The sequence below is a fragment of the Lynx rufus genome, unplaced genomic scaffold, assembly GCF_022079265.1.
Source record: "Lynx rufus isolate CCGP_SWC_20201006 ecotype Redwood Valley unplaced genomic scaffold, mLynRuf1.p SCAF_2, whole genome shotgun sequence".
Lineage (NCBI taxonomy): Eukaryota > Metazoa > Chordata > Mammalia > Carnivora > Felidae > Lynx > Lynx rufus.
In genome coordinates, this window is record NW_025814834.1 from 6310941 (window position 1) to 6333863 (window position 22923).

Genomic DNA, 22923 nt, shown 5'->3' on the forward strand with positions numbered 1-22923 from the left:
TGCAAATTCACACACCCGTCCAGCGCCACCTGCAGGACCCCCGGGGTTATTTCCGGAGGCGGACAGGTGACAGGAAGGGGGAGACAGTTGGCATCACAGCATCACTCGGAGTCGTGATGCACGGATAAGCTTCTCCCAGACTGTGCCAACCCCTGAGAGGTGGGACGGGGGCCCCCCAAGAATGTGGCAATGAGAAACCTCAGGTCGCCTCTGGGAGCCACACAAAGGGGCAAGTGTAGACCGGTCCTCATCAAAGGAACACACGGCTTCAAAAAAGGCCTTTGTTAGTCAGGAGGGGATTGGCGCTGGCTGGGAGGCTCAGGGACTGTGTGCCCCGCCAGACCTTCCATCTCGGAGAAGCCGCTTCCCCCGGGGAGCCCGCCATGCTCTGCCAGGCGGCTGCAGCCAGGAGTGTGCCCGGCCCAGTAGGGGCAGCCGCAGCAGAGGACGGCCTGCAGCCGCTGGGCAAACACCAGCTGGCTTGTGCCCACACGGGCCACACCAGGGCAGGCTCCCTGCGGCCCCCACAAGTCCCCGCAGGATTGAGCCCTGTTGATCAAGGCGACAGCGGGCTCCTTAGCGTACCTGTGTCTGCCTCCTTCCCTCGCCCCCCTCACCGTCCCCACCACCCCGTGCACTTCCTGGGTTCACCGCCAGAACGAACTACTTGCATTTAAATCCTTGCTTTGAGGCCTCTCCCTCAGGGAGCCGGACAAAGACAGGTCATACCTGTCCAGCCCTCCGCGCCCTCGTATTCCTGCCAAGGGGACGAGCACATCCAGCGGCACCGCTAGGTCCCCAGTCACGGGAGGCTCTTCCCTAGCTCAGCCTGAGGTCAAAGGCACGGTGAGCTGAGCGTGGCCCCACCTCCGCATCGAGCTCCACCTCCAGGCCATCCTGCCCCCAGGGCTGGCCTCACTCCCCCCCCCCCCCCCGTTATGGTGCAGACCCTCAAACAGCAATAAACAGCAAGACTCTTTCTTTGTGCCTTCCTGGTCACCGATGACTGTCGCCGTTGACTCTGGCTTAGCTGTAGCCGCGAACGGGTTTTGGGTTGTTTTTCCCACAAACGCTTTGCTAACTTTGCTAATCATCGGTTGCACGGCGTAACGGAAAGTCCACCTGACGGGCAATCAACACGGATTCAAGCCTCAGCTCTGCTACTTCCTGGCCGTGCAACCGGGAGAATGTTCCAGGACCTTTCCTGAGCTGTTGCGTCCCTATCAGCAGAATGGGATGACCTCCACCTCCGCACGTGCTGTGAAGGCAAAACGTGGTCACGCGCGCATCATGTGTATGACACGTAAGGGTGAGCCCGCCCACGTCTCCCCTGCCCCCCGCTTCACACCCGGGCCCCTCCAACTGGGATTGTGGGTGGGGGAAAAACCTCCCCTCGGCGACCGGAGACGCCAAGTGCAAACGGCCGGTGGAAGTCGGTGCGGAAAACCTCTAGTTAGGCCTCACCCAGTTGGAGCTGCTTCCTCGAAGTGCCGCTCCTACCAAGAATAACTATAACAGCATCCGCCGAAATAAAGGGCCGGCACCTGTCACATCCCGCCTCCCCAACCCTCACGGCAACCTTCCTTTACAGAGGAGGAGACTGAGGCTCAGAGGGCTCGCGTGCTTTGACCCATCACCACGCACATAATTAGGGATCCGGTGGGTGGAGACCCAGGCGCGGGACCCGGGGACCCAGCCCTCCTCCCTTACGGTGCAGCGCCCCCGCGCGCTTGGCGGAAAGTCAAAGAACGTTCTCTCTCCTGCGCTGTCTCTGGAAGCAGGGGTCTCTACCCGCGTCTATGTGCTGCCACCTCCTGGAGCGTCACTCAACTTCCCCTGCCGGCTTCTCCATGGGAGGCGATGGTTTTGTTTTAACGCCGCGCGCGGACAGCACCTGGCGGAAAAGGCCCACCTCCGGCGGCGGCGGCGGCGACGTTGGGCGACGGCGCGCCGTTTACCTGGACGCCGGGCTGGGCGATGAAGTGCTGGTCCGTCGCCTCCACCGCCAGCTCCAGGCAGTTGCTGCCGCCCCAGGCTTCGCAGGAGTACACCAGCAGCTGCTCGGCCAGGTCCTCGTCGCTGCTGTAGCACTCCGTGAACAGCTCTGCGGGGACAGTGTCGCCAGAGAGAGAGGGGGGCTGCGCGCGGGGCCGGCGGAGGCGCACACAGCTCCCGCCCCGCCCCCCACACCCCCGCCTTGACTTCGCGCGGAGCCTGGTTCCCAGCAGGCTTCCGGAACGCCAGCGCAAGGCACCACGTCGTCTCCCACCCAACAGAGGCGCTCTCGAGGCACACCAGGCCCAGCGCCGCCCTTGACGCGGCAGGTGTCCGCACGCGCCCCCTGAACCGAGCGGCGCTGGACAGGCAGCCCCCGGCCTTGGGTGGGGCTCAGCAGAGGGGCTGCGGACCCTCTGCTTCCTCTTCACCTACGCCCCCATCCCGTTTACCTCCTGGGCCTCCTTGGTGACGGCTCTTCGCAGACAGGGCCCCGTGCGAAACCACGACGACCACGACAAAAACCATGAGAAAGTGGAAGAAACACTGACCTACCGCATCAAAGCCGTGCTTACACGTTGACACCCAACCAGAGAACCCGGGGAATAAATCCGCGCGGGGAGTTTTTCAAAAGTCAAAACCCTAGGATCCCTTCTCTGAAGTCTATCGGAAATAAACAGACTCTCCTCGCAATTTTAGTGTATTAAAAGAAAGCATCGGACACCCTTGGCCATCACAGAGAAGCCAAAGTCACGAGCGTCCGTTCGTTACCTAAGACAACGGACAAACGTGTGCGTTTTGCGACGGGCCACATGGCCAACTGAAAACCCTCAAGTGAAACGGGAAGAAAAACCAAGCAGGTCCAAACTGTCTGTCGGTGGGAGGCAATGGTTCTGGGTCGCTCACGTTCCTGCGTGGTCTGGACCTTCTTCTTTTTTTTTAATGTTTATTTATTTTTGAGAGAGAGAGAGACAGACATGAGCTGGGAAGGGGCAAGGGGAGAGGGAGACACAGAATCCAAAGCAGGCTCCAGGCTCTACGCTGTCAGCACAGAGCCCAACGCGGGGCTTGAACTCATGCACCGTGAGATTCTGACCTGAGCCGAAGTCAGACACTTAACCGACTGAGCCCCCAGGTGCCCTAGTCTGGATCTTCTCAGCAAAAGCACTGCTTCGTTCAAGAATGACCGAACAGCAGGGGCGCCTGGGTGGCGCAGTCGGTTAAGCGTCCGACTTCAGCCAGGTCACGATCTCGCGGTCCGTGAGTTCGAGCCCCGCGTCGGGCTCTGGGCTGATGGCTCAGAGCCTGGAGCCTGTTTCTGATTCTGTGTCTCCCTCTCTCTCTGCCCCTCCCCCGTTCATGCTCTGTCTCTCTCTGCCCAAAAATAAATAAACGTTGAAAAAAAAAAAAAAAAAAAAAAGAATGACCGAACAGCAGACAGAAGACAGGCATTCCAGAAGGGCAATGCTTAGCAATGCCTCTCTGTTCCAGGTAATGAACAGTCATGCCCTGGAGGGGAGCATGGGAAGGTCACCCACGGCCCCAGTAGAAGCCCCAACTCTCCTAAACTTTGGGGAGCTGCACTGTAGGCAACAGCAGCCCGTAATCATGTCACTCCAGGGGAATGAAGGCACGAGGAACCGACCCAAGATTCTGGTCTGGCTGCTGCCTTGGCCATTAGCAATAAACCAACTGTGTCCCTGACCCAGGGGTTTGGGGTCTTATCTGTAGGTTGCTAACTTGATAACCTGCAAGTCGAATAAAAATCTCAGATCTGTCACAGTGTCTCGACAGCATCCAAAAAGACTCCTCCCCTGCCCCCCAATTCCCTGCGGTGCTGAGTTTCTTAGACTTGGCCTGGGCACAGCCCTGGCGGTTGTGGGAGGAGACAGCCCACATTTCCTGCATCCATCCTTGGACAAGTCAGTAAGTGCCAGGGCCAAAAGGACTATGGCTTCGGCCACAGCACGCGCACCCCTGACCGTGTGGCCTGCAGCCCCTAAATCAGGCCAGATAAGGGAGCCTGGACATGCCGTTGACCTCTGCCACCTGTGGGTGCTACAGGCTCGTGCATGCCTCCTGCCACACGGACGCCCGCCATGGTGCCCCGCTCCCGGAGACTCACCAACTGCACGGGTCTCGTACTCATTGGCCAGCTCCTCGGACTCCCCTGCCGCATTGATGTCATTCTTCACCTTGGCCAGAGTCTTCAGAAGCTTGCTGGCTCCCAGGGCTGCCAGAGTGCAGCCCCTGGTCTTTCAGAGGGGTGGGTAATGTTAGTTAGTTCCTTATCCCTTCAAGTGGTCAAGTCAACATTAACGTCAGACAAGGACAAACCCATGGCAAGAGCAGGAAATGGCAAAATCTGAACTGTTCATGATGATTCAAAGTCAAATTTGCAATATACACAAAACACTGTCGACCCTGAAGACACTCCCAGTCTTGAATGTGGAATTGGCATCTAAAAAGAAAATATCAAGCTAAATGCCAAGAGAAACTGACGGCCTGAGACCCAATGGCCCGGCCGCCACACTGCGTGTAGCAGCTGAAAGGGAAGAGGGGACTGAGAATGCGGGAGAGCTGACAATGGGGTTAGTAAGACTTGCAGAGTTAACATCCATCTTCGTGCTCCAATAACGGAGAACGTCTCTTCTCCGCAAGTGAACACAAGCCGTTACGTGCTAAACCACAAGGACAAATCTCAGCAAGCTTCCCAAAGCAGAATTTACACAAGCCCTCCTTCCTATCCCTGATGCCATAAAGGCAGAAATTAATTTTTCAAACTAAACTTAAAAACTGCATCCACTTGGAAAACAATCCCGCACCTGCGCACACGGGAGAAGCGAGAGCCTCCTGGGTTGCCCACCCAGCACAGCTACCTTCCAGGAAGGTACCCCCCCTCCCAAACACCCCTCCGTCGCCACGGAAACAGAGGCACAACCATGTTCACCCGATGTAAGACATTCCGTCGTGTTGATGACGTTTCAGATTAGGCGTGTGAGTTTCGAGGTCAGAACGACCACAGCAAAGCATGCGTTTGGAGTAAATTTGGCAGGGGGCCCAGACATTTACCTGCTCCCAAATGACCTTGGAAAGTTCCTTCTTGTTCTGAAGAATGGCCCAGATGAAGAGTGCTTGCAGGGGGTGTCGAGTTATAGGAGACACGTCCTGGGAGGAGATAGAACATGTGGTCAGCACACAAGTGGGAGATCCCTTTAGTAGATACACCGGCGTAAGAATGGAAGCAGGTGCCAGGATGTCCCAGGGGAGCACCCCATGTTTGGAGGGCTCTGTATGTTAGTACATGAATCCAGTGTAACAGCACAGAGGTGCGATTTTCATCACGGCGACTCACCGGGTAGGACGATCTGACAGTCTCTTACCTATCATCAAAGACGGAGTATGACTAGACAGAAAAGCACAAAGGGCAGGAGTATGTCTGACAGCAATGTAAAAACTGAACAGCTTCTGACAGCCTGAAGCATTCCTTCTCGTCACAGAAATCCGTTTCTTATCTACAAGAGTCGCTCAAACTAAAATCTAACTTTCCCACAGTTTAAGTTCAATTATTATGACGTAAAACCACGCGTCTGTCTTTGGAGTGTTATTCAAACTTCCAATTCCTAACACATTCACCAGCTCCTCTCCAGAATTCCGGATCTCTCAATGGAAACTTTTCAGATGGAAAATAACTATCTATAACTTCCCTACGGGTTTAACCAAGATCCAAAATGCTTCAGGCAGGATTACGGATATCGCAGAGGGTTTTAACATAAATAGTGTCAAAAAGAAGCTTTCTTTCTTTTTTTAAAATGTTTTTAAGTGTATTTATTTATTTTGAGAGCATGAGTGGGGCAGGGGAAGAGAGAGAGGGAGAGAGAGCGAGAATCCCAAGCAGGTTCCAGGCTGCCAGCACAGAACCCGACTTGGGGCTTGAACTCATGAAACCGTGAGATCGCGACCTGAGCAAAACCAAGAGTCAGACATTTAACCAACTGAGCCACCCAGGCCCCCCAAACAAGCTTTCTGAACACTTCTGATTCCTTCAAACACCTAGCTCATTTAGATTTTTGCAATGCACATGTATATACATACACAATTCATAGAATTATAGGAGATAATGACTTCGTTTGAGTTTCCCCAGAAGCAATCAAGAATTTGAGACGAGTAGTCAATCTGAGAAGTGATCCCAGGGAAACCCATAGGAGAGTGAGGCATAAGATCGGAAAAGAAAGAACGAATGAGAAGGGTGTGTTATCAATAAGTTGTCACTGTAGGTAACTAGAGATTACTACCACTAGGGAGTCCTGGGAGCCAGTGTAGAACACATGCCTCAGAATTAGCTCCTCCGGGGGTGCCTGGCGGCTCAGTCGGTTAAGCATCCGACTCTTGATTTCAGCTCGGGTCATGATCTCACAATACATGAGATTGAGCCCCACACGAGTGTCTGCGCTGACAGCTTGAAGCTTGCTTGGGACTCTCTCTCCCTCTTTCTCTGTCTCTTTGCCCCTCCTGTGCTCTCTCTGTCCCTCTCAAAATAAAAATAAATAAATATTAAAAAAAAAAAGAATTAGCTCCTCCAAACGGGGAGGGAGCTGGGATATTTATACACCAACCGCTGGCAGTCACGGGGCCCCAAGCAAACCTATGGCAAAGAGTAGCAGGTGCTGACAGTTGGAAACAGAGCCTACCTGTGGTCAAGAAGAGAGAGGCCTGAGAGAATTCGGGTGCATCGACAACAGCCTCCCAGATGAAAACCTGGATTATCCCTTTGGAAATAATCACTGCCTCTTCTGTCTACACACGAAAACCTGGCAGTCCCTCACATGGGCAACCCATCATGCCCAAGAGGCTGAGACACGAACAGGGGCCATTCACTTTTCCCTCTTCCTTGTTAGATGCCTTCAGACAGTGTGTGCACCACACCAAGCTTTGCAATCAAGAAAAACCGCGACAGTAATTTGAAACATAGCACAGAGCTTAAAGCAAGATATCAGACGACCCAGCAGGTAGACTCATGATCTTAAGGAAAGGCAGTAGCAAAAATTAACCACGCCAACATGTTAGCTACTTTATGGCGGCAAGGGGAGACGTGGGAGAGGGGGAGGTCGAGAGATTTTTCGAAGGAAGACGCAAAAGCGGACAACCACCCTGGTACGTACGTGAAGCTCTACGTCTATCTCGTCCCTGCTATTTCTGTCTTCCTTCCGGAAGCCTCTTCGGAAGTTAGCTACCAGTTTCCAGACAAACGTGAGGAGGGCGTCATTATAGGAATTCTTGGCAATCTGCAGGTTCCGATACACAAGGGTGCTGAAGTGGTTGGAGAAGAGCTCGGTGAGGACGTCGTTGGTGAGAAACTTCCGCAGGTTCAAACCATTCTCCAGGAAGAGGCGGACGAACTTGGGTCTGTCCTTTATGAGAGCCGTAAACATGACCTCTTGAAGGTCAGCAGACTACGGAGAAAGCAGAGCAAGGACTCAGACCCTGAGGCCACTGAGGGAAACACGAAGCGTTTTCTTTCTCAACCACATCACATTTCCAGCCACCAAGTAATAGTACCTTCAACTTGTTTTTAATCCTGTTTGGGGGAATACGTTTTATCTTTTCAGCTCTAATACAACATTGGATTATAGCCCAAACAGACGGGGAAGCGACGAGGTGGAATCTTGGGCTTGGATGTGGGCGTGCAGGTGGTTTGGCCTCTTGCTATAGCGGAGTAGAGATGACGGTGTCGGTCAGGAATTTATCACGGTGCCTGGCACGGCAGAAGTCCTCTGAGGCAGTGTGGTTCACACCGTTTCTCTGAAGTCTACACTAGACATTGATTGTGAGCCAACCACCGGCACCTTGGAACCCTCCTGTTGCCCAGCAAACCACACATGACCAGGCCAATGGCTGTGGGACACTTGACAAGTACACCTGGTCATTATTTACCTTTACCCGGTGATAAACTCTGGGTTTATCTCTGGGCCCGGTGATAAACCTATCCCATGGGAGCTTAGGGAGAATCTTATTAAAGATAATTCATGTTTACGTCAGACCCAAACCAGTGGATGACAGGCCACTGTAGCTTCCGGATATGTTCCGCCTGTCCTCCAGAACAGATCCTACAATGTGATTCTGTTGCCAACGTTACAGTTTAGAAGGCTCTTAAAAACCCACACACTTCCGGGGTGCTTGGGTGGCTGAGTCGGCTGAGCATCTGACTTTGGCTCGGGTCATGATCTCACGGTTTCTGGGCTCAAGCCCCGCGTCGGGTGCTGCACTGAGAGTGTGGATAGTGTGGAGCCTGCTTGGGATTCTCTCTCTCTCTCCCTCTCTCACTACCCCTCCTCCACTCCTGCTGTCTCTCTCTCTCTCTCTCTCTCTCAAAATAAATAAGTAAATATTAAAAAAAAAAACATATCCACACATTTGCAGCACTAAAATCCAGATTTTGAAGTGAAAACCAGAAAGCCTGACAACACGGAGAACCATCAGCCGTCAGCCAGAGCCAAGTGACAGCTGCTCCCGGGGACCTGGAGACTCCAGTCCCCAACGTCCCGGCCACTCCTCATTACTGTCCGCCCAGCCCACTTCCCTCATGATGCTTTTCTGACCCCAGTTTGGGGGAATATCCTCTGCCAAGGGCGGCATTAACCGTTTCTGTTTCTGTCTCATGTTGGGCCTCTGGGGATCACACGTTGCCTGGAGACAGACCTGCCAAGTGGCCCCTGAGTCCCCACGCTGTGGCTCCGGGTGGGATAAGAAGGGGAAGGGAGGCCTGCCCCGGGCCAGCACGAGACAGCTACACCTTCTCCTCTGTCCTCAAGGCACGTGTTCCTTTGCCCAGCACCTCCCATATCCTTCTAATCATTGCCTTTCCCTCGGTCACACGCTTGATGGGACAGGGTCCCCAGACTTCAGTCACAGTCACCTTCTGAAAACACAGGTGGCTAGAGACCATCTTAGAATGTCTGCTTTAGCAAGTCAACATGGAGCCTGGCAATCTATGTCGCTAACTGCCAAGTCCCCAGGTTATGCCCACGCCGCCACTGGTCCGGGGACCACACTTTGAGAACCACCGGAATACGAGGAAAGAGAAAAGCTTTGCAGTCAGACACGTCTTTGTTTCCAAATCCCGTCTCTACCATTACCTAGATGGGTCACCTAGAACAAGGCCGTGTCTCCGAGCCTCAGTTCACTCTTCTGTACAATAGGTGTTTGCAGGGATGAAACCAGCTAACACAGGTCAAGATCTTTACAGGGGCGTGTGGGTGGCTCAGTCGGTTAAATGTCCAACTTCAGCTCAGGTCGTGATCTCTTGGTTTGTGGGTTCGAGCCCTGCGTCAGACTCTGTGCTGACAGCTCAGAACGTGGGGCCTGTTTTGGATTCTATGTCCTCCTCTCTCTGCCCCTCCCTGGCTCATTCTCTCTCTCTCTCTCTCTCTCTCTCTCTCGGTCTCTCAAAAATAAATAAGCATTGAAAAAAAATTTTTTTTTTTTAAATTTTTTTTTTCAACGTTTATTTTATTTTTGGGACAGAGAGAGACAGAGCATGAACGGGGGGAGGGGCAGAGAGAGAGGGAGACACAGAATCAGAAACAGGCTCCAGGCTCCGAGCCATCAGCCCAGAGCCCGACGCGGGGCTCGAACTCCCGGACCGCGAGATCGTGACCTGGCTGAAGTCGGACGCTTAACCGACTGCGCCACCCAGGCACCCCGAAAAAAATTTTTAAATATATATATATATGTCTTTTCAGAGACTTGAGGGCAGAGCAGGCCCTCCAAAACCCATCAGTAACTCTTGATCCTGTGGTACCCACGGAGGCCTGGATTATTAACCAGCAAAATGAGATCGTCCCTGCGATGGGTTGGTGGGAGGGACAAATAAACACCACGAGACTGCTTTGTGCGCTGTAAAAGGTTACACCAACATTACCATTATGCCAAAGGCTTTTGCTTATTTTTAAACAGATTCTTAGGTAGTGTTTAATATGTGCCACTGTTCTAAGTGCTTCAGAAACATCATCCGATTTAATTGCCGTAAGAATCCAATGAGGTAGACGCTATCATTATCACCTCCGTTGACGGATGAGCGGTGGGTGCTGTGCTGGTAAATGTCTGCCAATCGCATCTCTGTGGGGGAAGTAGGCGCTCATTTGTGGTCGTTTTCAATTCCTGTGGTGTCGATGCTCCCACTGTGCCCGATTTCCAGGCACCAGTGTGATCTCACTGAACGCAAAATTGGGAGCAGAGGAGAAGAAGCACATCACTGTCTCGAATTTCCAGCATGAAGAGACGGCAGACGTGATCAACCTCCGGAGCACGGATGATAGAAATGCAGTCAAATAATGCTCAAGTGATGAGTCTTGATTATTTGTTGCCTTTGGGTTTTTTTTTAAGTTTTTTTTTTTAACATTTATTCATTTTTTTTTTAATTTTTTTTTCAACGTTTTTATTTATTTTTGGGACAGACAGAGACAGAGCATGAACGGGGGAGGGGCAGAGAGAGAGGGAGACACAGAATCGGAAACAGGCTCCAGGCTCTGAGCCATCAGCCCAGAGCCCGACGCGGGGCTCGAACTCACGGACCGCGAGATCGGGACCTGGCTGAAGTCGGACGCTTAACCGACTGCGCCACCCAGGCGCCCCAACATTTATTCATTTTTGAGAGACAGAGAGAGGCAGAGCATGAGCGGGGGAGGGGCGGAGAGAGAGGGAGACACAGAATCCAAAGCAGGTTCCGGGCTCTGAGCCATCAGCACAGAGCCCGACGCGGGGCTCGAACCCACGAACCCACGAGATCACGACCTGAGCCGAAGTTGGACACCCAACCGACGGAGCCACCCAGGCGCCCCTTACTGCCTGTTTTTAATTTAAAAAAATTTAATTCTGAGTTTATGCAATTTTAATAATGACTGTACTGAACAAGTGACGCAAATGACACAAAATGTCTAAAACTTTAGCGGTCAGTTCTTCCAAGTCAGCATCAGCTGACGCCAACACACCACCTGTGGGGAAACTGAGGCACAGAGAGGTCAAGCGATTTGCAGAGTTAAGTCACACAGCTGGGCTGCCTCTAGGGTCCATCCTCGTAACCACTATGCCCTTCACCCTTAACTATCTTTAATGAGTCCATAAAATTGAACGTACCGTCCGCTATTTGCCTAAGTTTATGTTTATTTGCACCGTCTGACCTTACACCAATAGAACATTTCACACACAGGGATTAGTTTACAAATCACCTAACTAGATCTGCTTATAATTCTACCTTCTCTCAACTTATTAAAGCCTTGCATCATGCAATAGGGCTCGTTATGCTGCAAAGACCAAACACAAGTGAATGTGTGCCGAAGGAATGAATAATTTAAAAACCCATAAGCCATTACTTCATTTGCATCACATTATGAAAACTGATAACGTGCTAATATAACATAGATCACGTCTTTGTCTTCAATTATACAACAACCCCTTAAAAACGTTTTCTGAGCCTGACTGCACACGATGAACGTTAAGAAATACACGAACCGGGGCGCCTGGGTGGCGCAGTCGGTTAAGCGTCCGACTTCAGCCAGGTCACGATCTCGCGGTCCGTGAGTTCAAGCCCCGCGTCGGGCTCTGGGCTGATGGCTCGGAGCCTGGAGCCTGTTTCCGACTCTGTGTCTCCCTCTCTCTCTGCCCCTCCCCCGTTCATGCTCTGTCTCTCGCTGTCCCAAAAATAAATAAACATTAAAAAAAAAAAAAAATTACCAGTGAGAAGAAGCAGTCCACTGGGGGGGAAAAAATACAGTTTTTAACAGACATACCACTTCCATATTGGAGGTACTTGTCTGGCTGGGAGTCCGGAGTCCCTCGCTCCTAAGACATTCACTGCGGGTCTTCAAACAAGCTGTTCTATTTTTCCCATACGCATCTCACCGCTGACAAGTCTCTTACCAGAGACTGGCTGGGCAGTTGGGACACGGTGCAAAATGAGTCCTGTTTTCTCGATTTTTAGTCGAGCTCCTTCTGATAAACCCCTTCCAATCATCTTGCACACAGTGTCCCCGTACGTCTCCCGGTCTGCGCCTAGGGCGGTGTCTGTCCCACCGCACCCAACTGGAGAAGCACATCTCGCATCATGACCGCAGGCTGGAAACTCTGAATGGCGGTAGTGGTTTGATACTTTCCTACAGTAAGTGCTTCTATTTTTAGTATCTCTCGACAACCATCCTACTAAGTCAACGGGGTTGTCCAAAACCACAGATGAGGGAAGTAAAGGTTGGCACCGAAGTGGAACAGTGCTTTATGAGATTTGGTATTGAAGACCTTGTCTGAATTGGCCCGACCTGACACTGGGATAACCCAGAAGGGCTTCTGTTACCTCCCATCGGCGGTCATTGGTGAAAATCTCATCACTGGCTAGGTCCAGCTGGTTCCATTCCAGAAGAAGCTTCAGCTGCCCGTTCCAGTTATCCTTATCTTGTTCATTGGTGCTAAAGGCTGTAGGAGGACAGGGAAGGAAATCGACGCCCCAGAAAAAAGAGAGTCAGAATTGGCCACGCAGCCAATTATCAGAGCCATTTATAAAGGAGATTCTAAAGCATGTTCTCTTAGAATCTGACACTCAGAATTGTCATTTCTTAGCCACATTCTCTATGGTATTCACTCTTGTCCATATTCTGTATGTCCTAAAGTATACAATGAAGATCAGTTCAAACGTTAATATCTTTCCATTTCATATCCTAACAGTGTAACTATGCTATGCTGATGTTTTTCACAGATTCAGACTCCATAAATGTTACATTTCAAGGACGCTGTCTGACTTAAATTATATCTAAATCTATGAAATAATGAGCCATAGTATAACAATGTTCTCATGGTCTTTTCCAGAGCTAATATATTCTGTATCTATGTATCTCTACAAATATAATCCGATGTTAATAAATACACTGAAACAGCCAATTTTCTGGCAAACACAGCAAGAATAATGCTAATAAATGGCTAATGCTTAAATCACACTTCCTAGTGCCTTACCCTACTCTGCATACCTCACATCTCTTACTCAGGTGCCTCAACTCTACATGGTCTTGGCCAACGATTGCTTTACTGTGGGTAATACCGCCTTGATGGAATTCTAAGATGGCAAAGATCACGGATGAGAATTTTAAAACAGGTTCATCCATAAGCTTCAGGAGGTGTGTAAATTCCTGAAACTGGATGCAAATTTTCTCCTATGTGTGAAGTGTGTGTGCATCTGAGTACACGGGGAGCCCTAGGACAAAGCCCCACAGCTTTTATCCACTCCTGAGACCCAGATGAAAATTCTAACCCACGGTCGCAGACAGCTCTTTGGAGAGTGCTGGGATCATATTCGACCGGTATTTTAACGACATAAAAATTCTTGTTCTATTAAATACATTCAACCAAGGAGATTTAACGCAGCAGGCCAATAATAGTTATTCTAGCTTCCGATCTACGATAACCAAACTTAAGTGCAAGATTATATTTCAATAAAGCTGTTTGAAGAAATAAACACAGGCCATTAGAAGCCGCAGAAAGCAACACAAAGCTGAAACTTGAGACGCTACCGTTACTCACCTTTGTACAAAGCATAGGAAATAGCGTTGCTCACAATTTCATCCCCAGCTTCTTCCATTTTAATAACTGTTAACAGGTGAGAACTTTCGAGAATTTCTTTGAGCTGGCAAGATTTAAAGAGCACTGTCATCAGGCAACTGCTTTCAGACATAGGGAGCACATAAGCTTCTCTCTTTTGGTGAAGACCCTTTTATTCCATTTTTTTTTTAAACACCACATAGAGGGCGTTCCCAATCTCCTTCCCTCCCTTTAGGGCGTCTGTACCCGTAGCGTCTAACCTCTGAACTGGAATAATGAGCCCTTAACCACGACGAGAACAGAGCACTGGTTGTACAAGGGCACACGTGTGAAAGAGCCCCCAGCAGAGAGCTGAGACTCAAGGGACTAGGGGTGAGTGTGTGTGTGTGTGTGTGTGTGTGTGTGTGCACGCACGAGCGTGTGCATGTCACAAAGCCTGGCACGCGGTAGGCACTCAATTGTTGAATGAGCAAATAAATGAGGAAAGAGCGACAGAAGCCACAGAAACCAAGGCGGCTCAGTCACTTCAGCATCCAACTCTTGATTTCTGCTCAGGTCATGATCTCACGGTCCGTGAGTTGGAGCCCAATGTCAGGCTCTGAGCTGACAGCGTGGAACCTGCTTGGGATTCTCTCTCTCTCTCTGCCCCTCCCCTGCTCTCTCTCTCTCTCTCTCACGCGCGCGCTCAAAATAAATAAATAAACCTAAAAAAAATTGTTTTTTAAGCCGCAGAAACCAAGTGCGGTCATAAGGCCTTCACCCACGGGAAGCTAAAGTCCAATGTGCACAACAGCCAAGAAGACTTGGTGACTGGAGAAAGAGATAAGGAATTTGCTGTTATCCTTTGTGATTTTTCTGTAATGTTTTATGTTAAAACCCGATCCCAGGGCTTCAGGCGCTGGGGAGCTTGGCCGGAGCTTGATGAGGCAGAGCTCCCCCAGCGGAGGAAGCCGGTTGGGTTTACTGAGCTCCGGGCTGGGGATGGGGGCCCAGCAACGTCTGGAAATGACGATGTGGAGCGGCAGAGTGTCACATGGACCGGGGGAGGGGGGTGTCGGGCCAGGTCGGGAGGATGAAAGCTGTGGCAGGCAGGGCCTTGGATTTGGACGTTAGGGGGTGACCGTTCAGCCTGCGGTCTCCTGGGAAGGCCGTGCTGGGGGTTCAGAGGCTCAGATCAAGGGGTGACCAGGAAATAAAGGAAAACTGCCTGACACATCCAGGGTGGGCAGCCCGACGGACAGGCTGGGAGGGGGTGGGGTGAAGGGAAGGGCCCTCTCGCCACACAGGCAGTCCTTGCTCAGAAGGAAAGGGTCCAGCTAGAAATCACAGGTGGAAGGGGTCCAGGCCCCACGATTCTGGGGGCACAAGTGGGAGGGAGACATCTTTTCTTTCAAAAAGAAAAGGAAGAAGGAATACGTGAATATGGATATGGAGCAAACTGACGGGGCCCAGGGACAGCTGCAGGGAATCTTAACTGGGCCCCTCCTCGACACCTCCCTCTTACCTCCTCCAGTCCAGTCCCCCCACTGCAGCCAGTGTGCACTTTCCTGAACACAACCCATCACAATTCAACCTTTCAGGGACTTCCCATTGCACTTGAACAAGGCCCAAAGTTTGAAACGGTGTTCAAGAAGCTGCCTGGCTTGGTCCCTGGTAAGCTTTCCAGCTTCCACCCTCACTGCCATATTATAGGTCCTTGGGGTAGGCCGTGCTTGCCCTGCACCTCAGGACCTTTGCACATGCTGTTCTGGCCGTTCCAATCCCAGTCCTCACCTTCAGATCACAGCTTCCATATCACCTCCTCTGAGAAGCCTTCCCCTTTCATACCAGGCCAGGCTCCCTTGGCTCGTGCCCTTACAAATCCACGTAACCTTTCTTAAGAACACCTATTTCAGTTCAACCTTATACATTGTAATCACTCAACCTAAACTTTTTTCCAATTTCTGTTTTCTCCATGCGGACAAGGGCTCTTCCTGCTGGGTATCCTGTTCTTCCTGAAGTGCCTATTCCAGAACCTGGCATCCGGTATACATTCAATAAATATCAACTGCATAAATGAGTAGATGAGTTTGAAATAAATGAATGAATGGTATCTAGACTGCTTGATAGATTGGGATACTATGGAGAGTCAACTTCTCGAGAAGGTGAGGAGTGGGCACAGGGGGATAACTCTGGTTGAACTGGTAGAAGGAGAAAGCATGATCGTAGGGAAGAGGTGCCCTGGGTCTCCAGGAAAGGTCAGGAAACCATGAGTGCAGATTTGGGGGTTGGCTGTCCACAAGATCAGTGAGGTCACCCCCAATTAGCCTGGGGGGTTGCTCAACTAATATCTGACTGGATGTATGCATTCATTAATCAATAATTCCACTCTTTACCATGGTCTTTTGGGAAACCTGTACCAATTGCAAAACTTTATATAAGTGCATAATTAAAATGCCAGTCTAATTTTGTATTATTGACGGATGTCTTCTGACATGATTATAACTATGATAGATCATTAGCATATTAGATATGAATACGAATGAGGTATGAATCCCAGACAGGATAAGTGAAATGTGTCTGATTTTTAGCCTGTTTCAGAGTTCCTGTGACAGATTTTCTTAAAGCAGAAATGAAAATCCTTTGTCAAAAGTGGGGGACCTGTTAGATGGCCTCTGTTCTTTGGCCATGATGTGGCTCGGACTCCAGAAGAAAAGTTGCATGAGGACTAGAAGGAAAGTCACTGGAGAGGACCCAGGGCCATCGCTGGTGGGAAGCTAAGAGTTGTCGATTCCTTCCTCTGCGTGTATCCTTGACGCAACCACTGAATTTCTTCCTTCCACCCAGGGAAAGCACCTTGAGTACAGTGCTCAACATACAATGTCGCCGTTGATATGCATACTCTGGGATTGCTCTGCTGATATGTTTGGAATCGACTCAGACCATTTAGGTTTCAACATGTGGACAATCACACATGTACAACCACTCGGGGAGGGAGGCCTCCTTTTCCTTACCCGTGTATTTGTATGCAGAGCAAGCTCTATCCAAATTAGGCCCTGTGATACTCTCTACCCCTTCACTCACTCCTACTCAGGTTGAGAGAGTGACATATCTGATTGGTGACTTTCGCCTTGCCTGGCCAGCCCTTTCCTGCGTCTCCACTGGGATCTGCTCCTGGCAGAGTGCCCGTGCTCTTGTCTGCCCTCAGCCACACACCTAGCCTGGGAGACGCAGAAGCTATCCAGGGCCACCTCCGTCTAGGTGGGCTCATCTGTCTCTTTCCGGGGCTCAGCACAAGAAAGCTCGTTATGACTGCACCCCAAGCCACATCTGTCAACCTTGCCTTCATCATCAATGAAGCTGATAAAATTTAACGTCTATCCACCCGATTCTTGTGTCTGTCTCTCAACTGGACTTGGGCCAAGATACAAGAAAATCCCAGCACAAACTTTTATAGAAAACCACCAGCTTTACCTTTTTAATAAAATCGGGGAAAAGCAATAATTCAAGTAGGAATATCATACAAGAATTTGTGGGTCAGGATGCCATTCCACACCAACACCGACTCTGGAAGAAGATGCATCTGTGTTTTTCAGTTCTGGATTCCAGGTAATAAGGCTTAATACGGAAAGGACTTGCTTCCTGATTATTTCAGCTAAGTGCCCACTCATATGAAATTAAAGAAGACCAGTAGGGTCCCACTGTGTGTTAACTTACCACAGAGTACCAAACAGCCTAGAAGCCTGGGTTTTTTCTCATTATTTACAAGGCTTTGGTTTGTCTAGGCTTACCTTAAATAATGGCAGAGGCTACCATGAACAAGATTATCTGCACTATTCTAGGATTTCAGCTTGCCGTGTTTGGTATTTTGAGATGCTTTCACAACTAACTACTGTTGAAATACCAATCTAGTTAAGGAATATTTTTTATACTAAATCCAACCTTGAACTCTCATGACAAAATGGGCTCTATGACTAAAATCACCTGCTCATTGCCTATAGCCTGTTTTTTTTTTTTTTTCCTTTATGGATAAATTCCCAAGTGGTAGCCTGTGCTCGTAAAACTATCTAAACATCGAACGCCATTCTGGAATGAGTTGAGGTGAATTCACCCACTAATATTAACGTGAGCTTTCTTATGAACTGAGCGATCAAGAAAATGGAAGCCAGTTCCGGTCAACAGCAGTCATGAAACAGACGGAAAAGTGAGGAGGCATGGCATTATGTTAAAATACTTTTATAGGCTTAGCGATAAGAAGTGTAATAGATATTCCGGTAAGTACCTTTCTTACATGATCTGATAAGAAGGGCGAGAGATTCTGAATGGAATCACAGGCCAATTAATTTAGAAAGGCAATCATTCCATAGTAACAACTCCTCCAGTGAATTTCTAAAACATCATTGCCTGGGATTTCTTGCCTCCCCTCCACTGATACACACAAAATTCGGAAGCTAAACATGTGGTGAAGTCAGGGCGTAAAAGGATTACCAGCTTTGCAAACAGACTTGACTTTGAACCCCATATGCTACCCTTACCAGGTACAGAGACTTGGAAGTCATCTAACCTACGTGAGCTTCAATTTCCAGCGAGAAACCTGGTTTGGGCCAGAGTATCACTTCAGTGTCACTGAGAATAGATAAAATAATGCAGCTCTAGCGGAGTCGGGCACGTAAGGCTTCCTCCCTCCCCAAGAACTTAGCTGCCTTCTTCTCGGCACCCAGAAGTCCCCCTAAAGCTCACCCATTTGATCCAACTCTCGGTCTCTTCCTCAGGCAGCCGGGACACCGTGCGGGGTAAGAAGCGCACCAACTTCTCCTTGACCACGGATGACGTCAGCACATCCTCCACCTCCACCAGGCTCGCGATCACGTCTGCAATCTGCCCTGAGCCTTCCACCACCACACAGGGGATTTTACTCTTGATGGAGGTGTTGATGGCCTGGGAGAGGGGAGACAGAGTCAGCCAGAAGAAAGACACACTGATGGCCAACACAACGCACTCGGGACCAAGGTGGTCGACCAGACACCTTGACACATCTCTGCACATTTTCCTCTGTTTTTTTCTGTTTTTTTTTTTTTTTATTTTGAGAGACAGAGACAGAGCGCAAGGCATGGATGGGTAGAGAGAGAAGGAGACACAGAATCCGAAGCAGGCTCCAGGCTCTGAGCTGGCAGCCCAGAGCCCGACGTGGAGCTACAACCCACAAACTGTGAGACCATGACCTGAGCCAAAGTCGGACGCTTAACTGGCCAAGCCACCCAGGCGCCCCTCCTTTGGGGTTTTATTTCAATCAGGAGCAAACCAAATGTTTGCAACTGTTTATGAATGAGAAATATGGGCCAGGTGTATTACACCCTGTGCTAATACCAAATCTCATAATAAGGACACGCGTGACGAGCTTAAGTTCTCCAAAATAAGTGCTTTAAAATATCTCTACCTACAAAATTGATCATTTCAACTCCTGACATCATAGATTTGCATGACAACTTCTAAAACGGTATTCAGTATTATCACTGACAGCTTATGTGGCATAGGTTAAAAATATTCATACTCACGAAGTATGAAAATACCTTCAAGCAGCTACATATTTTCTATTATGTTGACACCTATTTCCCTTAGAATTCCCAAATCATTTTCCTTGCCCCTTTTACAAAAAGAGAATAAAATTAAATTTGTTTCTTATATAAATATGCACCACACTTTTATTTCCACAGAGGTTGGCAGAGGGGAATCGTTCTTCAGAGTCTTAATTCACTTGATGGCAAGATAAAGTGATATATATGCCCAGAAGAAACTTTGAGTCCCCAACCTTTAGGAGACACTGAATGCCTTCATGGAGAACATGTCACCCATGGAGCGTGTGGTGCCTCATTGGGGCAGACACCAGGGTGTTCCCAGCTCTGCACCCCACTGCCTGCCCTGCGGGCAGGTGTCCGCATGCTGGGGCCGGAGTGGGGTGAACAGACAGGGAGCTGTCCCTCCTCTCTCTTGTCCCCTGTTCTGGGCACGGTTACTGGCTGCACAGGTGCTCGGGGAAAATGCCATGGAACTGTAGTGGCCCTCTGGAAATCAGAATTTCAAATCTAAAATTTGAGAGAGAGATAACAAACATAACCATCTTTCAATTACTTTCTCTTCCTCTCTTCCTCTTTTGCTCTTAAAGCGAGTGTATGTCACCTACTGAGAGTTTCATATTGAAAAAAAATCGTTTATGTTTCCCTGATAAGGCTTTCCCTGAAAAATTTTCATTTACCAATGGTCTCAGTAGCAGATCTTACAGCAGGTGCTCAATAAATACACATGAATGAATGAATGAATGAATGAATGAGAAGGCCATTGTTGCATAAACAAAGAGAAGTGCTAGGTTATGATTCCACAACTTGGCCAGGAATTACTTGTAACTCCGGGAGGAGGCTCTGGGAGGGAAGTGGAAGATAAAGAATCGTAGTATCTACACAGAATAGTTTGGAAAATGAGGGGGCAGGCAAATCAATGTGAAATTAATTAAAAGGAGGAGTTGAAAATCACTTTCTTGTGAAGTCCTATTCCTAAAACTAGGCATCTTCAGCACGACGTGCATGCCTTGAGACACCGACAAAAATGCGATAACACTGATGCATTCTAAAGTCAAGCAGATACCTGGCTGCCGGCAAAATGCTCTCAGTAAGACCAAAGTCTGCACGGATGGGGTGGGAAGCAGAATTCCTGCTTGACTACTCAACTTGGAAGTGTAGAATTGTTCAGGAAGTTTCTGTGATCTCAGAGTCACTTAGGGTTTGGAGTTCCTTCTTGTGGGTGGAGTCTTTGCAGGCCCAGGAAGCATGTAGATGGGCTTTTGGTGGGTCTGGGAATCCTGATCTGGGGGCAACCTGTGTGTTTATGATCACAGCCCATCTCCACGCACATGGGGTAACCATGGTTTTCCAACATACATGCTGCTTATGATCTGTCTTAGGAGTTAATGTCAACCCTTCTCCTTGGTGGGCTGACGGCCAAAGCCAACATTAGGTATACAGGCTATTCATGTTCTTCCAAAGCCTCTTCTGGAATATTAGAGAATATTGTGTGGCTAAGAGAATACTACCTAATTGCTGTAGTAAAAGAAATTGACCACACAAGCCCCAAAGCCCTAAAAATGCAAATTTGCTGGGTTCACTTGTTGATCAATCTTCTAGAAAACCAAACCAAGACTCACTTTCAAAGTCTCTTTGCCACCTCCTTGGGCAAAACACACAATGGGGATCTTGCCACCGTAGTTGGAATCTGTAAGGCATAAAATGTAAAACGTACTCATTAGAAGCACTCATCTACTTCAAGAAGAGGTAGACCAGGAGCTTCTGCTCCATAAGCCCAGAGTGTGAGGTGATGGCTGCATACCTCAGACTGACTACAGGGTGTGAGGTGATGGCCGCAGACCTCAGACTGACTACAGGGTGTGAGGTGATGGCCTCAGACCTCAGACTGACTACAAGGTGTGAGGTGATGGCTGCAGATCTCAGACTGACTACCTACCCACTGACCATGACGGATGTGTCTCTGTGCCCAAGCCAGCAACAGCATGACATGGGTCGTATTGCAATTCCTTACTGATATTTAAAGGGCTAACGTCTGTGAATGATTTAGTTTTGCCAGGTTCAAGTGTATCCTTAAAATAATTACACTCTCGCTAATCTGCATAATCCTGTGCTTTCTTGAAGGGGTGAAAACTTTACATGACTATGTGTTCTCTCCAGAAAGAGTATTACCAATACAAATGCCTTCCTTCATGTGTGCCCCACTGAGAAAGGAAACAGGTTGAGAACACCTCCAATGCGTCCCTGTTACCGAGTCTATTACTACATCATGACGTACTCCGGTTCCATAACAGGACACACCTCAACACCAGCATCTCAGCAGTGGGAAGACAGAGAGAATTTGCCACTCTACGTGGCAAATAAAGGCTTTTGCTCCATTGTTGCATTGTTCCCTTAAAGTCCACTTTCTAAATCCTGACCTTGAATAGTGCGCTCAGAGATGTACTTCTCCAGCTGATTCCGCAGTTTTGCCTCAACCGTAGGATGTCCGTGGCAGCCATTGTCCACGAGTAACAGATGGGTGTGATTGTTGTCCAGGATATACAGAGGGTCTCTCTTGAAGTCATCCATTATGTACTGAGCTGAAAAATATCCCTGAAAAGTACAGAGAAACTTCTCTTTGAGATTTGTGGCCCAAGATGCAGGATAGCATTTGTATATGTCAATATTAAGGCTAACCCTTCAGGTCCAACTATACTGATGTCTCCTCCCAGAGTCCTAAATGCAGAAGGGTCTTGGAGATCTTATGGAACAGGGCTTCGTTTTAAACATGAAGAAATGAGGGTTCAGAATGGCGGGGTCACTTACTTGCTGTCACATAAATGGCCAGTGACCGTGTAAGGATCACATTTCCAATCTAGTTCCTGTTCCGTTGACCTGTGCTCATTTGTGTAAACTCATTGAAACTGATAGCATTCCAGGAAGTGTGTGTGTGCTTCTGTGTGTGTGTGTTTGTATCCAGATACACACACAGAAATCTGTGAGTGTGTGTATGTATCTACACATGCACACATACATACACTACTTATATTTGTGTGGGGGGGGATACAGGTAGACATTGATACACACACATACATATTTGTCTGGAATCTATCACATGCCAAGACCTTTGCCAGGGTCTATGGAGTAGAAATTGAGCAAGATGGAGTCTTTGCTCTTTAGAAGCCCATAGTTACAAGGCCAAAAAACCGAGGCAATTAAAGAGATATTTTGTCCTAACACTTAATTCCATACAATCAACAAGTGCTGGAGTAGCACGAAGAAAGGAATTTCTGACCTTCATGTTCCATTCGAAGGTGTTTGGTTCTTAGAGTATTAGGGTTGCATTAAAAGATGTTCAATCTTGGGGCGCCCGGGTGGCTCAGTCAGTTAAGCGTCCAACTCTTGATTTCAGCTCAGGTCATGATCTCATGGTTGTGAGATGGAAACCCACGTCAAACTCTGAGCTGGTGTGGAGCCTGCTTAGGATTCTCTCTCCCTCTCCCTCTGCCCCTCCTCTACTCACACACATGCACTCTCGCTCTCTCTCTCTCTTGCTCTCCGTCACTTTGTCTCTTAAAAAAAAAAAAAAAGACGTTCAATCTGAACTCCAAGAATATAAGCAAAGTTTATAAGGGATGATTCAATAGGGAGAGGAAGGTCACTGCCTAGTAACGCCATATGTATTCAATCAGAACAAAAGAAGAATGAAAACAAAATCCAAATATTACAGTTCTCCTCTGAAAGTGGTCCTGGCGCAGTCAGGAGCTCCAATCAGGAGAGTCCTGGAAATGACAAATGGGATAATGTTTGCAAG

General features: G+C 49.0%; 1 protein-coding gene across 1 annotated transcript in view; it reads right to left on the reverse strand.

Moving 5' to 3' along the window:
* TRPM8 (transient receptor potential cation channel subfamily M member 8) overlaps positions 1–22923 on the reverse strand; it is a 76045-nt gene that overhangs the window by 32802 nt on the left and 20320 nt on the right. Inside the window, exons 6-14 of the mRNA XM_047084728.1 lie at positions 21548–21722; positions 20750–20817; positions 18295–18492; positions 13558–13660; positions 12341–12459; positions 7158–7448; positions 5068–5163; positions 4121–4250; positions 1959–2104 (exon numbers count right to left, since the gene is read on the reverse strand). Coding sequence (XP_046940684.1) covers positions 1959–2104; positions 4121–4250; positions 5068–5163; positions 7158–7448; positions 12341–12459; positions 13558–13660; positions 18295–18492; positions 20750–20817; positions 21548–21722 — 1326 coding nt within the window. The remainder of the gene's footprint in view (positions 1–1958; positions 2105–4120; positions 4251–5067; positions 5164–7157; positions 7449–12340; positions 12460–13557; positions 13661–18294; positions 18493–20749; positions 20818–21547; positions 21723–22923) is intronic.